Below are 16,618 nucleotides of genomic sequence, written 5' to 3'. Positions count from 1 at the left end.
TGCAATTTGAAAAATCACTGTGCCTTCAATAGTATTAATCCAGTTGGGTATACATAAGGACCATATACTCCCATGTGATCCTACCCAACTGCTTTGGACAGGTTCAAAGACCCTCTTCAAGTGCCCCCTGGGGCAAGATGGGAGATTCATTTGCCACCTTCTCTCTCTGTCTTACACTGGCACGTGAAGACAATGGCATTCCTTCAGCAACCCTCCTCCCATTTATGTGTTTGATTGAATAGTTTTATAAAGATAATGCATTTTAAACTTTGTTTTACTGTTTTGACCTTGGGGACCCTGAACTGGATAGCAAGGTGGCATTAAAATGTTTTAAATAAATATATGCTAAGCTAAGCTATATATGGTAAGAGCCCCATAGCGCAGAGTGGCAAGCTGCAGTACTGCAGCCCAAGCTCTGCTCATGACCCGAGTTCGATCCCAGCGGAAGCTGGGTTTAGGTAGCTGGCTCAAGGTTGACTCAGCCTTCCATGCTTCCAAGGTTGGTAAAATGAGTACCCAGTTTCCTGGAGGTAAAATGTAGATGACTGGGGAAGGCAATGGCAAACCACCCCGTAACAAAAACTCTGCCAAGAAAACGTCGTGATACGTTCCCCCATGGGTCAGTAATGACTCGGTGCTTGCACAGGGGACTAACTTTACCTTATGTTAAACTAAGGTCTCCTACATAGAGAAGTCCTAAGGCTACATGCTACATAGAAGTAGCAAAGTATAAGCTAGCAAGACCACGTTCCCTCCCAGCAGCAACGTGCACTTACAGCACATGCAAAAAAAATCATACTTCCTGCTCTTACAAATTGCCACCTGGAAACTACATGCTTAGGTGTTATTTCCTCGAGTAGCTGAAGTGTGATGAATCAGACCTTAGAGCTGAAATGCTTGTTCAAAGTAGCAAACCTTGTGCAAGACGATTCCTCAACCCACCAAGTTGAGGAATCCCACAAAGTCAAATAGATAGATACCCATTTAAGCACCATTTATGCAATCAATATGTGATTCACTTTCCGCAGGCTCTTTTTCAATGCACCTCTTCTCTAGAGGATGCTCATAGAGAGACTTATACTTGTTAGAAGTGATTACCCAGCACAGCATTAGTCCTGGCAAGATTAAAGAGCGCATATAAAGGTCTCCAGACAGTCCTTCCCACTCTGTGGTAGGGCAGAACAAATCATTACATTATTTCAGAGCAAACCAGACGTTCTCACAATGCACAAGCGCTCACCAGAAAACTGATGAGTGCTGCCTTCATCAGAAAAATATGAGACCTCTGCCACGGGCAGAAATAATCGTTACACACGTGGATTTCAGTACAAATTATCTAAGGTCTATGTTGAACACAGCAAGGGAAAAAAGACTTTGATCATATAAACTTACCTGTCGATAGTTTTAGAGCTGCAAAATAAGGACCAACAGAGGAACAGTAGGAACACCAAGGTTCTTTTAGGGCCAGCCTCTGAAGTAGCATAAAGCAGCTGCGTAATGCAATCATTTCCTCAGGATGCAATTCTCTTGCCTAAAACCTCCATTTTTGCGATGGAGTGGGTTCAATCCTATGCACACTTCATTTAGGAACACATCTTACTGAATCCTTTTAACTTCCAAGCATGCATGCAGACACACAAGTTGTGCCTCCAGTGACTTTCAAACTATCTGATGTGGCGGGTTGGCATTTTTCCCCCCAAAGTGCCACAGACTGGAACCATTTTTGTACCATATTATCATATTTGCATAGGCCAAGACTATCGGCCTTTAGCCCCTCCCTTCCAAAGACCCTTATCCTTTAACCCCTCTGTCACAATTGCCCTTACCCTTGCCTACCCTCTGAAAAGCCTCACCTGCCCCTAGTGCCTTACCTTTTCCCATGCTGCCGAGGTCTCACTGTAGCACTAGGCAGCCCTGGAGCAGGTCACCTCGCCACAATGGTGCCCAGGCACAGGGCAGCTCAGTTTGCTGACCCACAGAGAAGTCTCAGGGCTGGAATGACTCAGCTTGCTGAGCTACAATGCTAGCCATCCTACGGCAGCACGACCAGGCTCAGCCTTTGCGGCCATGGACCACAACTTTTAGTGGCACTTTAGAATTCATTGCCACGAGAGTTGCTAAGAGATATATTTTAAAACTTTAAGGTACCAGTGGACTCTAATCTTACTGGTCTTCCTAGTTTTTGAAAGCTAAAAGCTTCAAGGGGAGATTTTAACATGAGATTGCTGAACTTGAGTTCCTTCACCAATTCAGGATGGAAACCATTGTCACCCCTCCCAGCAAAATAGATGAATAGACCTAGGTTTCTTGTCCAACTAGATGCTAATTTCTGTTCTAATCAAGCTACATTGTACCTTTGCATCCCAACTCCCTTCTTTGCTACACCACTCCCACCTCCTGAGGGGCACATAATGGCTTAGGGATTTCCCTTCCTACTTGTATCTGAGATGAAGGAAGCTTTGACTCTCAAAAGCTTATACCCTGAAAACCATGTTGGCCTGTAAGATGCCACTATATTCAAATCCTGCTGTTCTACTACTGATCAACAGCTGTCTGCCTGAAACTTATCATGGTAGGAAGAACAGTGTTTCTCAGACTCAATCAATCTTTTTTCTGAATAGAAATGCAAGGCATACTCCATTCTTGCACCCAAAAAGGTTTAGACAGCACAAGATGAAGAGCTGCAAGCATAGAAGATGCTACTTCATCTTAGGAATTTATTGACACATTCAGAGGAACTGCCTATCATCAGCAGTTAAAGTAAACATTGTTTAATGATAGTATATATGATCATTCAGGGGTGGACTGAAAGTTAAAATGACTCAGAAGAAAACCAAACTGAATGTTCCCAAGAGCCCCAAAAGCCAGCTTTGCAGGTCACCTCAAGTCAAACCCAGCCAGTAGTATCAGTGAGGTGTAGTTTCACCCACTGCCTTCTTCCGTATCTATTGCATTATTGAATACCCCGGCTGTTGATTGTATTGATTTACAATGAGTAATTCACTTTGAGCCTCAGTGAGAAAGGCAGACTAAAAATAATGCAAATAAATTAAAATTTAAAAAACACCTCCATCAACTAACCACGATGCAAGAGGCAACTGGTGAGCTGACACTGATAGATGTTGCCACTCAAAAGGTACAAGCGCTGCAGCCCCCGGGACACTGGCGGAGGCACTGAGGACAAGACTTCGCTTGCTCCTGACTGCCACCAGCCCTCCAGTGCAGTGGCCCACCAGGAACTTTTCCCGCAAGTTAAATGGCCAGTCTGCTCCATGAACTGTATGTTCGAGGCTTTCCAAGGGACTTAGCTATCCACAGTTGAAAGCCCAGAATGCTGGCTGAGATGGATTGTTTCTCATTGACCGTAACATAGGCACAGGCAGAACATTTTGGTACTGCAAACTATAAGATTCTTATAGTTCTTAATGTATCAAAGATTCAATGTCTTAATGTATTGATTCTTGCTACTGAAAAACCAAGTGAAACCCCCCACTTTAAAGCTTATGCTTGTCATGTAGATTAGACGGCAGGAAACAAAAAGGTTGCAAAACCTTATTTCAATTACTTGAAAGCATTTCAAAAGGCTACCGTAACTTTAGTATGACAAGAGGTAGCAACAATAGGATGAAAAATGACTTCAGAGGATTAATCTCTTGAATTGTAGGAAGTATAACAATAGCTGGAACAATTAGGCATACAGAAAAGCAAGGTACAATATACAAAAAGGACATCAAATATGAAGAGGTCCTCTTGGTTAAGACTTTGGTTATTAATACTGAAAGATTAATTCTACTCCTGCATCATCTTTGCAAGAAAGCCCGTCTTTAAGAAACCTTAGAATGGAAGCCTTTAAAAATTTGCTTCATGTTAATTACCTGCTATTAGCCCATAAAAATGTATGACAAAGGAGACTGAATCATTCCCGTTCTATAGAACTGCTTATTTTTCCTGTAAATATGAGGCTAGAAAACTTGAATTTCTACAGATAAAACCAATACCAAGCTACTTGCAATATTTTGTAATGTTCTTCTAATTATGTACGTATTTTATAAGGACACACCCCTGTAGTTGGCAGTAATTTCTTGATCTCAGTAAGCGCTTCTCTGTTTGCTGAGTCTGAAGTAACGTTAACTTAAATCTCCCAAATGTTCTTTCTTCTGAATATGAAGTGCTGGAGTTAGCTGTCTACAATGCTTCATCCCCAGGCTCATGAGTGTCATATTACATAAGGGATAGCATGGAGAAAACAACCACATTGCCACCTTTTCATACCCACTAGCACAGGGAGCGGGCTCTTGTATCCATACGAGCAACATGCCTCACTCTGGTTGAGACAAGGAGTGCAGAGGATTTCGCAATATAACCTCTGTTAATTTTCCTCTTGCAAGATAGTCATCTTTTCTCACTCATTCAAACTCTGAAAATACTGGAATCAATCCTATTGCAACTGAGCCAAGAAAACAGATGACATTCAAATTGAAAATGTTATCTGAGAATATTCACACATCCAGCCTCCACATGAACTAAACTTTAGCTGCAACCAGCTGAAACCAGAGAAAGACACACTAAAGTTTCCATAAAAACCAGTAAGATAGGCACAGAATTACATATATAAATGCTGTACACTTCAATGGGATTTACCAGCACTAAATTTTCTCTAAATTGCACAGTACCTTCAATAGCCACAAAAAATTTCATGTGGTTTTGTTTAAGCCAAACTCTCCATTTTGGTACCAAATGTATTAAGCAGCAGCAAACTTTGCAACTCAGTTTATATAACTGAACAAAAATTACAACCTGTTCCAGGACTACAGTTTAACAAACATAGTAATTTTATCAGCATTTTAGTCTTAGAAAAAGAGACATGCTCACTTTTTTATAAGGAGAAAGGGAAGCAAAAATATATGGTAGTCTGAACTGACTGGTTTAAAGTCTAGCTCACAGAGCACTCTAGCCATACCTGACAGTTACTTGCTGGTACTTAAAAGGCAGCATTCCATTATCTAGGTAATTTGGTAAAAGCAATTCAAAAATACACAAGTCATCATATTAGGTGTATATTAAACAGAGTTTATTTCACTGCAGACAGTTTATGCTTTTTTGGAAGGAGCAGCTGCCTTCTGGAGCTTCTTTACTTCATGCTTGATGATTCGATTCCTCTGTAACAAACAAATTTTAGATTATAAGCAAAAGAAATGAACAGAAACCCTATTTAATTATCCATACTCATTATTTGCATATGGACTATTGAAAGTAAGCAGACTTGATTATTATTAATTTTTACTTAATTCATTTATACCCCAATCGGGACCCAAAACACCTTACAGCAGTCTCCTCTTCTCCAGTTTATCTACACAACACCCCTGTAAGGTTGGTTTGGCTGAGTGTGTAACTGCCCCAAGGTCACCCAACAAACCTCCATGGCAGTGGGGAATTTGAACCTGGGTCTTCCAGATCCTATTTTGACACTTACTACTACTTTACACTGGCTTGTTGTGAATAAATAAATGTGTTACGCACCAATAACAACAACCACAATAATAATAGTGCTTATATACTGCCATTCTTGACAGATCAGTGTCCAACTCAGAGCAGTGAATGAAGTCAGCTTTGTTATTATCCTCAATACAGCTGGGGAGCTGGAGCTGAGAGAAGTGGCTTATCCAGACCCACCTGTTGACCTCATGGCAATTGTGGGAGTCAGCAGAGTGCTGATTCAAAGCCCAGCTACTTAACTTGCCTGACTGATGGTAAAGAGTTTCAGCTTCCATTTTCCCAATGCTAAGCTTCTAGCTCTCTTGGCTGAGCAGAAAAGACAGGACACAAGGACTTGCTGAATAATGGAACATGAAGCTCCCAAATGTTCACACCAAGAAGGATTATAGCTTCATTCATATAGTTTTAAGGAAACCTAGTGGCTATTAAAAATGATCTTCACTTATATATTCTCTATACAGAGTGAGAAAATGGCTAAACAAGTAGAAATCTGTGTCAGTTAAAAGTACTGACAACCGACAAAAAAAAAGGTAAATCTAACATTTTTAACATACACACCCAAAAGGTTTAAGAATTTTACGACTGCCTTCAGAAGATGAACTTTTATATCACCTAACCTCTATACTAATGACTAGATTACAACTCAAGGAACATTTTTTCTCAGTTATAAATACAGAATGCCTTGAGAACCAGCCAGAAATCAAGTCTGTACTGAGGAAAACCAGGCTATCACATTTTAAGGAGTTCAAGGGATAACAAGCTGTTTTTATTTCATTTAGTTCTGCTATGAAATACATGATGGTTATCTGCTTCTGTACCCATGAAATGAAGCTGGATAACATGCATTCTTGCAATTACATGGACAAACAGAAGACCAAACTGGGATACATACAGGCAAAGCTGCAGCAATTCCTGTGCTAACTGTGCTATAAAGTGTTTTCACATTTCAGTTTCTTCATATATAGGTACATGTGTAGCAAATCACATGGAAGAGTAAGAGACAGAACTAGCCCCAAGACTGTAAATCAGAAAACAAATTCAAAGAGACGCTAGAATGTAAGCCATGTTCCAAATACAAAGCCAGACAACCAGTAAGCTCTGCATTTTTTAAAAAAAACTATTCACTGTGAATTATATAATTTATATACACTTTACTCACCATTTTCTTGGCTTTCATGACCTTATAACGATCAAAATCTGTCATCTTGGCTTTCTGTGGGAAGATTTTCAAAGATGAACAAAACTTAATTTGTAAGAAATTTAAAAATCCTTACAAACCTGAAAATGTGGAGTTTGAAGACATCCAAATAGTTTTGAACCCAACGTAACTGACATCTCAAGCCTACCAATTTACATCTGGCACATTCTTTTAAAAGGCTGAAGGAAAATTTATCTAGATTTGTCCTGTTCACTAAACTACAGGTTTCTTAAATTGACAATTTATGTCTGAATGTAAAAAAAATACTTATCAGAAGAGTTATGTAGGCATCTTTGAAGCTACTGAAATGCAAGCACTTATGTTTTAACTAAGCTACTCATTGTTAAGAGGAAGGTCATCTTTTATTCTCTACTTTTTCACTTTTATTACACTATCACCTTAAAGCAAAAGTGGCTATCAAAATCAAAGCGTTCACTCCAAGCAGTGTTATTTTATGCTATTTTCAAAACCTACCTTCTCCCTGGCTTCAATTTTTTGTGCCCATCTTGTGGCTTTCCACTTCTCATTGATGTTTTCCTTCTCCCAGGCAACTCGCACACACTTCTGACGAGCACTAATTTTTTTTTAAAAAAGAAGACATACATTTGTTATTGAAAAAATAAGCTTCTGGTTTCAATTTACAAATCAGGTTAAAAAACACTCAGTTAGTTGGGGCACTGAAAGAAATTATATTTCAGTCTCTCCAGATAATCCTTTCTTGATCTAATAGTCAAACAAAAGCTGATAACAATCGATTTACCAAGTGTATGTTCTTCATTAAATTCTATCCTTGCACCTGTGATTATGTTACATTACAGGCACAGGCACAACTGCATCATGTCAGTCCATTTTGGTGGAACTAGTGATGCCTCTCAAAAAACTCCTAAACGCAAGTAACCTGTTTGATGCATACCTCGACATATACAGCGTTAAGACTTGCTTTCAAATTGGGACCTTTAACACAAATGCTCATAAGCACATAGTTTTATTGGCTGTCTCAGGCTTCTGGCTACATTCTATGGACCACGAACGTACACTTCAGCTGGAATACTGTATTAATACTGATTTAATTCACTGTAACAATTTTGCTTTGAATACAGGATACTGTTATCAGAAAGGTTTCAGGCTGACACAATGAGACTGTTCTTGGGCTACCAGGGCTACTAACCTGTGAGGAAACTTGAGAACAAAGTCAGTTAGCTGCATGCACTTGAATGGCATAGCCTGCCTTCTGACACCACTGCAGGGACCATCCACTAATGCCTTATGATGAGGAAGATAAACATGGACGATTAGGTTATCAATATTATAACAAACAATTCTTGCACTCACTTCAACAAAAAAAAAAAACACTAAAATTTTCTAAGTCAGCCTACAGAAAAACTTGAAAAAAATTAGTTTCTAACGAAGGCTATCCACTGCTGCAAAAGAAAAGCATCTCCTTGAAATTCTAACAATTTCCCTGATAGCCCTCCTCATAACATCAGTGGCAGAAACAAAACCAATATGAATGTTTCCTTGTAAAAAATAGAATCATTCATCTAAGACCACTATGTCTTTATTTTTACTCTTAAATTTATAAAACAGATTTGAAAATAATTCTATCCTGAGCTACTGGGACGAGGCAATGAAGACGGTAGTGAAAGGGTAGCAGGTCATGTACATGGCTTTCTGTGAGCCCTCCTGTACTAAAAGAACCATACTACATGTATCTTCTTGATGCCACAAGGCATGTATAGAACCAACGAACAAATACCACTTTAAAAGATATCAAGTAAACTCATGTATAGAACTGAGCGAACTTCTAGAGCATCACAATTACAAGCTAAAAGACATCTTGTATTCCACTGGTATTTTTTTTTAAGAATAAGCCTGAAGAACTGATATAGGAAAAACAAAGAAAAGACATATCAGAAAAATGGACAACAGTTTCTTCCCTAGTCTTTAAAACATATTTTAAGCACTCCAAACTTACCCTGTTCTGATCAATAACATCCACAATTGCTACCAGTTTGCCTGCATGTGGTCCAAAGGAAATATAGGCCACTCGGCCAATCTCCACATAGCGTTTGAACACCTTGATGGGACAGAACATCATTTTAATTTTCAAGTGTTGTATCATCATTCACATTTCATAATTATCTCAATCCTGACCACACCAGCATCAAAAAACCGTGGGCCTGGAACACCACAAAAATTTAAAAGCATAATCGCCTAAAATGGAACACCTGAACTCCAAAAAGGAACAGGTTTAAAGAAATGTATATACCTAACACATATTTATCCCTCTTTTTTATTGCCACAATAACCCCATCAAGGAGGTTAGGTTGAATGTGACTGGCTCCAAGTCCCCCAATGAACTTCATGGCAGAAAGGAAATCTACATTCAAATCTACATTTAGGGCTCCAATGTGGCAACTGAAGAGAGGTCCTTTGGCAACAGATGAATGTAATGATCCTGATTGTTGGCTGCCCAGAGGAACTGTTTGGCCACTCTGAGAGACAGGATTCTGGATTAATGGACCATTGGTCTGATCCAACAGGGCCCTTCTTATGATCAAGCTGGTATTTCTTTGGTAACCGCGAGGCATCTTCTCCATTTGCTACCTTCTCTCATTGTGCTCTTCAGCACGATGAGAATGAGGGTACCATATGGGTGTGTGTAGCAGACCGGCAATCTACCCTTCCCCCAATACTATTCCTTTCTGCAGCATTCTGGATGCGTCCCAAGCGTCAGAAAGCAATTAATTACACAAGAACGCATGCATGTCCTATGTAGTGCTCACTGGGGGACAATCATAAGCAGATCTACTCAGAAGTCTCATCCTATTCATTGGGATTGACTTCCTGGTAAGTATTTTTTAGATTGCAGCCTTGGAGACCCTGGACCAGTTATCCTCAGCCTAACCGACTTCATAGAGTTAAGAGAGAAGCTGCTCTGAGTGAATTAACAAACTGTGAAGTGGTACACAAGACTAAATATTTGGGAATAGAGCTGACAGCTAAAAATATTGATTTATTTAAGAACAATTATGAAAACTCTGGACACAAATTGAAAGAGATATGATAAAATGGAATAAATTAAACTTATCGTGGTTCGGTCGGATTGACAAAGTCAAAATGAATGTGTTGCCTAGGATCATGTTCCTAATGCAAACAATACCAATTATAAAAGACAAAAAACAAATTGAAAAATGGCAGATGATGATATCGGAATTTGTGTGGGCAGGAAAGAAACCAAGAGTAAAGATTAAAGTACTTTGTGATGCTAAGGAAAGAGGTGGAATGCAGTTACCTGATCTTCGACTTTACCACGAAGCGATATGTCTAATCTGGTTAAAAGAATGGGTGTCGTTAACCAATCATAAATTACTAACTTTGGAAGGTTATAATAAACTATTTGGATGGCATGCATATATGTAGTATGATAAGTATAAAATGGATGCAATTTTTCAGCACCACTATTTGAGAAGAAATTTACTGGTGACTTGGCTAAAGTACAAAAAATTTATAGATCAGAAGAAACCTCTGTGGATTATACCAGCTGAGGTGATCAACCCAAACCTAGAATACAAAGGAAGAGAATGGCTTACCCTCAAGGACCTAACAGAAGTAGCAGATAAGGAGGTGAAACTCAAACCAAATGAGGAGTTGCCATTCAAATATGGTTGGTTACAATATAGACAAATTAAAGACTTATTTGACTCAGACCAAAGAAAGATAGGTTTTAGAACCAAGAATTCAGAATTTGAAGAACTATTGTTGGGAGATAATAGTAAAGCAATTTCTAAAATGTACACATTGTTATTGAAGTGGTTTACAGAAGATGAAACAGTCAAGGTACAAATAGTAAAGTGGGCTATAAATTGTAATAATGAAATAACGATGGAAGCAACTATGGAAAATACCTTAAAATATCAACATGTACCAGTATTAGAGAGAATGGCTATAAAATGTTATAGATGGTATTTAACACCGAAAAAATTAGCCATAGCCAATAAACAGCTATCTAATAAGTGTTGGAAATGTAAGGAGCATGAAGGTTCTCTATTTCATATGTGGTGGACTTGTCGTAAGGCTAGAGGCTTTTGGACCAAAATATGTGCTGAGAAGTCTTTGATACTTCACTATAATCTTGCTAGAAATCCAGAAATGTTGTTACTATCTTTGCATTTGGAAGATGTTAACAGAAATGATAAGATATTGTTATATTACATGATAACAGCAGCTAGAATAATATATGCTCAGTACTGGAAGAGAAGAGATACCTGAAATTGAAGAGTGGGCAAGGAAATTGTTGTACATGGCTGAAATGGACGAACTAACAAGAAACTTGAAGGATCAAGATCCAAAAGCATTTTTGGAAGATTGGAAAAAGTTGAAAAAATATATTTAAAAGAAATGGGATGTTAAGGGACAATTGTGGTCTTTTGAGGGGTTTTAATGATAAGATATAGTTAAGATCTTTACTAATAACAAGATAAGAACAATTTTAGTATAGAAATAATGTGTTACTAATAAGGGGGGGTTGGAGTGCTGTTGGAAGTCAACATCGAAAAGGGGGGGAAGGGAGGGGCGGGGAAATCTATTCATGGGAATTGAAACGGATTATATTTGTATCTTAATTTGACTATATATTGACCCATCCAATAAAAATTTATTATAAAAAAAAAAGAGAAGCTCTCTCATCATGTTACAGAACCCCTTAAAATGCACGTGCATCTACGATGGGGGAAGGACATGCCTCTACGGCTTTAGAGTTCCGAAGCCTAAAGCTGCTTCAGTGCGTTTAAATCCGATTAAGTTTTCCAACTCCGGGTTGGGAATTTCCTAGCTTTTCTAGGGGTAGAGCCCAGGGAGGCTGTGATTTGGGGAGGGGGGGTGGAATAATGCTATAGATTGCACCGTCTAAAGCAGCGATTTTCTCCAGATAACTGGTCTCTGTCGTCTGGACATCAGCAGTAATTCCTGAAAATCTGCAGTCCTCACCTGGAAGTTGGCAAATCCGGCTGTGCCTGTTCCAAGGCCCACGGCTTTAGCTACCACCCGGCCGGGGTCGACCCGGGAGCTGCAAGCGAAGGCCGCCCACGATCCTAACCCTCCACGATCCTAACCCCCGCATAAACTCCCCGGCCTGCCACGCTCCTCACCTCAGAGAGAACTAAGCCGCTCCCTCACGCGCCCACGAGGCAGCCCACACTCCCCCTCTCTCCCTCCGTCCCCCTCCCGGCCGCCACAGTCGCCTGCCGCCCCGCATCCCCGCTTTATGGAGAACCCCCTTCCCTTCCCCGCCCGCCCCGAAATCTCTGAAGAAAATGCTCCGTGGAGTAGGCCTCAGCCACGTTCGCGCTCACCATGATGGCCACCCCGCCAGCCGACCGGAAAACAAAGAGAAAGAGCAGCTTCCGGTGGCATCGCCGATATCCCGGCCAAGAGCTTAGTGCGCAGGCGCAGGGGAGAGACCGGCCCGTGCAGGAGGTGCCTGATTGGGTTCGAGGAGGGTGAAACAAAAGGTCAAAAATGCGCATGCGTAAAATCCACCTTCTAGTAGGCTTGCGTTATGCAGTGTAGGGGGGATGGGAAGTAGTTTGATTTGGTCTGTGCGGGCGTCAGGAATGACGACGCATGCGTGTGTCTGTGCCTCTCAACGCTTGGGTTTGGAAAGTTATGACTCTGGCCGAATGGGGGCGCTGTGGTGCACGAAGACAATATTGCTTACTTGCTAGACTTCGCCTGTGGGGAGCCGTCGGCTATTTCGAGGTGTGTTACCGGCTGTTTGATTGGCAGGCGCCGGCGCAAATGTTCTGGCAAACCGACTGAACACTTCAGGCATTTGCCTCATGAATGCTTTAGGCCTCCATAAATTTGGTAGACTTTACGTTACAACACTCTTTGTTATTTTGGCTGCCTCTCTGGAACAACACACAGAGGCACTCTGCTTTTAACAAATTCACCAAACGCAAATCAGCATGCAAAATTTCCCCTGCAGGGTCTTTACAGAGAGAAGACGCTCACCCTCTTTACGCAGCTAGTCAAGGGACCCCTGCTTTCAGTAAGGCTGACCCTTCTATGTAAGCCAGGGAGACTGTTACGGCAGGAAACGCCCTTTTATTTTTGATCAAATAATTATTGGGCATGTAATTTTTAAGCAATCATGTAATATGGGGAACATGGAGCTTTTCTAGCTTCATGTTTATCCACGTGCATATTACATTTTGGTTCTATATGAACCCTGGAGGGGACGTGTGTATGGTTGGTTGACATTCAATGTGTGTGTTTTATTCCCCCCGCCCCCACACTGGAGCTGTTTGGCCCAAGAGTCACTTGAGCGATGGTCAGCTCTCACAAGGCCATTTTAAAATAAAAGTCGTTCTTGGAGTTAGTGGGTGTCTCCTTTCAGCTGACTCTGCAAACGGGCTGAGGGGTACATTTGTCATGTCTGCACCCCTTAATTTCAGCTGATGTGTGAACCATGGTTCTGTGCTGTGCCTTAATGTCATATTGCTGATCATAACTTGCCTTGTATTCACAGGCCTGCTGTATCTAGAGTGTCTTATCTCTTATGCTTTGAAGCTGTGTCTCTGACCTTGTAAACCTGGTTCTCAGGGGGAAGAAGAATAACCGTGTTTCATTCTTAATCTATTGCCTCTCTTATGTCTAGACAAAGCATGTAAACTATTTAGGGAGTTCTCAGGACCCCTTCATGCCAAAAGTTGTGTTTTCCTATTGGGAGGGGGGAGAGTGCTTGGAGCCTATATGAACAATGTTTTTTTTCATATTTTACCATTCCTGTCAATTTCTGATCAACCTGTGGACATACCTATGAACATGATTTGATTTCTGAATAAAACCTTTTCAACCAAGACAATGGAGTGCTTGCTGTGAGGGTACAGGGGTCTATCTGTCATAGCCTGTCATCCATAGACCTGACAACATTGTCCGCATATGGTATGAGCCTATTCTGTGGAGGTCAGAAGCTTGAGTTGCTTTTTGACCTCCATTTGGACTCTAATCGTGGCTGGAAACGAAACTTTCTCCTGGGATAACAAAACCTGAAACTCCAAATATAATTTTTATGGCATTGCATTAATTAGATGTCTTTTTCAGGCAATTAATAAGCAAATAATATTATGTTCCTTTCTAGTTCACTATAAGACTCCATTGGTTCATTTCAGTATTTGTTTTCTTCTGGCTTATTCTGCAACTCTCCTAGGTGATCAAAGCTCTTGGAGTAAGCCCCATTAATCTTAGTGGAACTTACTCCACATAATTGTGCATACTGTGTGTACTGCCCTTACGAAAGAGGCTGCAAGGAACTAGAAAACCTGGAATGATTCCAATAAACAGTGCATGGGATTTTTGTGACCTGACAAAGTCCTTTGATCTTTTCTCAGGCTCACACTGACTTGGAATGCTCAAATTTTTAAACAAGCTATGTGAATAAAGTGCAGTATTATTAGGTTTTTCCCCATTTTGATCTTCCTAAAGCCTTTCACAGCAGAAATGGCAACGTTGCCAAGCCTCCACAATTATTTTGTATTACATCCTTGTGCTATACTTTAACTCATCTGGAAGCAGTTCCAAGACTTGGTTCTTACAGTCACCAAGTAGGTTCAAATGTCCTCTTCATATGTGCTGAGAGTTGGTGAATCCTTTCTTTACTAAACTGTCTGCTTAGCAAGGTCAGCATTAAAGGCTCTGCTGAATGTGCCTGCATTTACTGATATGAGTGGGTGGTCAAGAGAGATACGAATGTGATCATTTTTGCTTTAGCACTTTGCTTGTGAGGCTCTCAAAGCAATCCTAAGGTCTACTCAAAATCCTGTTCAGGTCTATTCAATGTGGCTGACTCCCAGGAAAGTGTCTTCAGGATTGCACTGTCTGTTTCTTTTTATGTTTTAGGTGGACGATAGTCTATAAATGTGGCCAGTTCTGCATTCTCATTTATGTGCTGAGGTTTTATCGCTGCTAAATTGTTTGACACTATTTAATCTTATGCTGTTTTATTGTTCTTATAATTTTAATGCTGTTATTGCCACTAGTTTTATTGGGTCTTCTTGATTGTATTGAGTCACAGATTTTGTCCCTGAACTTATGATTGTGAGATGACATATAAATAAAGAAATGGCACAGCTTTAAAGACCCTGACAGTGAATACAACAGGTTAATGGATACTAAGGAATACCTTATCTGCCTAAAACAAAGGCCATTTCCACATGGTTTATCTGGGTTTAATGTTGTTGGGAAGTGGGATATGTTACCCTGCTTCCCCACAGCCTCATGGTGCATTGGTGCACCTCCCAGAGTTAATCCAGCTTGTCTCCAATTTTTCTCAAACCTGCTTTGCCTCAAATTTTGGGGGCGGTTGCAGGTAAAGCCTGGATGGCTGCTGATTGGATGGGAAAGTTTGGATTTTCTCACCCACACGACAGCCCTATTCCTCGATCCTGTCCCCTGACACTAGGGGGCTTTTCATTTTTTAATTAGCATTAGCATATTGTTATATTGATGTGCCATTGTAACAATAGGTTCTCCAAATTCTCAGCTTTATTTTTTTTAAAATAAATCTCTAGCCCATCCCTTGCAGAGGTATAAGGGAAAAGGCTTATCTTCGCAACAGAAGGGGTTAGAGACTTATTATTTTAAAAAAATGAAAGTTGGAATTTCACAGAACCTGTTACATCTATTGTTAAGAAAGTATGTTGATATAACAATTCTAATGGGTAGACAGGGTAATTGTAAAAACCCTTGTGGTCTGTGGGGGGAGTGGCCGCTGCTGGGGGAGTGAGGAAGGGGAAACTGCCATGTGGAAGCCCTGGTGCCACTGCACTTACCTGCAGTTGTACCAGCAATGGGGAAACCACACAAGGCCCTCCCCGTATGGAAACTAAAGGCTAGTTTTTCTCCCCAGGAGTGTTTTCAAGAACAACCTTGTATCTGACAAAGAGAGCTTTGGATCTTGAAAGCTTATACTGTGGAAACCTTGTTGGTCTATAAGGTCCTACTGGACTTGAATCTTGCTTTGCTGCTATAGACCAATACCTGAAGCTAAGAAAAACTTTGATACCTAAAATCTGGATACAATTTAGTTATGTACAACAATTTTTAAAAACTTTATTTAAGGGGGGGGGTCGTCTTACATTCAGGGCTGTCCGGTAAATATGCCAGTTATCATTCAGTGATTTGAAAGGCAACAGGACAAAACCTGCGCATTCTATACACACAGATGCATTCGTGAAGCTGCCTATACGGAGTCAGACCATTGGTCCATCAGGGCCAGTAAAGTCTACACAGACTGGCAGTGGCTGTCCAGGGCCTCAGGCCAAGGTCTTTCCCATCACCAGCTGCCTGATTCTTTTAACAGGAGATGCCCAAGAGTTAACCTGGGACTTTCTGAATGCAAAGCTGGTGCTCCACCACTGAGCCACCACCTGCGCAGTCTATTAACTGCTAGAAGTAAGCAGGGCTTTTTTTCTGGGAAAAGAGATGGTGCAATTCAGTGGTGGAACTCAGGACCGCACAATGACGTCAGTTTGGGTCAGCTGGAACAAGGGGGGAGTTTTTTGAAGTTTAAATCGCCCTCGACAAAAATGGCCGCATGACGCAGAGGGTAATCTAAACTCCCCTCTGTCTGGAGATCAGGGGGGCGGGGACACCAGCCATGTGACCATTTTCAAGAGGTGCCGGAACTCCATTCCACCACGTTCCAGCTGAAAAAAAGCCCTGGAAGTAAGCATTGACCAGATCCCCATGCTATTTTTTGTGTAGATTTATTTCCTAAAGAATCAACAAATGTCGGCTGCTTCTTGTTGCACAAGAACAGGCAGTGTTTTGGCTAACTTCACAGGTACCACCAAAGCTCCAGAAGATGGCCGAAATGTATTGGGGTGTTTTGGTACACCCTCTTGTATTGCCATGCCATTA

At 40.9% G+C, this 16,618-nt stretch overlaps 1 protein-coding gene across 1 annotated transcript; it reads right to left on the bottom strand.

Moving 5' to 3' along the window:
• Window positions 1-5,049: 5,049 nt before the first annotated feature.
• On the bottom strand, window positions 5,050-12,176 carry RPL14 (ribosomal protein L14). Its single transcript, XM_054992079.1, has 6 exons — window positions 12,049-12,176; window positions 8,670-8,771; window positions 7,863-7,957; window positions 7,169-7,268; window positions 6,656-6,709; window positions 5,050-5,159 (listed from the first exon to the last, which is right to left on the bottom strand). Exons 1-6 carry the CDS (start codon window positions 12,049-12,051, stop codon window positions 5,091-5,093), a joined length of 423 nt encoding a protein of 140 aa, XP_054848054.1. The 5' UTR covers window positions 12,052-12,176; the 3' UTR covers window positions 5,050-5,090.
• Between the last annotated feature and the right edge of the window lie 4,442 nt (window positions 12,177-16,618).

Source organism: Eublepharis macularius, chromosome 11, assembly GCF_028583425.1.
Source record: "Eublepharis macularius isolate TG4126 chromosome 11, MPM_Emac_v1.0, whole genome shotgun sequence".
Classification (NCBI taxonomy): Eukaryota; Metazoa; Chordata; class Lepidosauria; order Squamata; family Eublepharidae; genus Eublepharis; species Eublepharis macularius.
This window is presented reverse-complemented; position numbering and strand designations above follow the sequence as displayed.

Excerpts from the sequence above, each read along its gene's own strand:
- RPL14 (XM_054992079.1), bottom strand. Across the intron at positions 7,958-8,669 it reads ATGTTATTGATCAGAACAGG|GCATTAGTGGATGGTCCCTG; the intron begins GTAAGTTTGGAG and ends CCTCATCATAAG. Across the intron at positions 6,710-7,168 it reads AAATTGAAGCCAGGGAGAAG|AAAGCCAAGATGACAGATTT; the intron begins GTAGGTTTTGAA and ends ATCTTCCCACAG.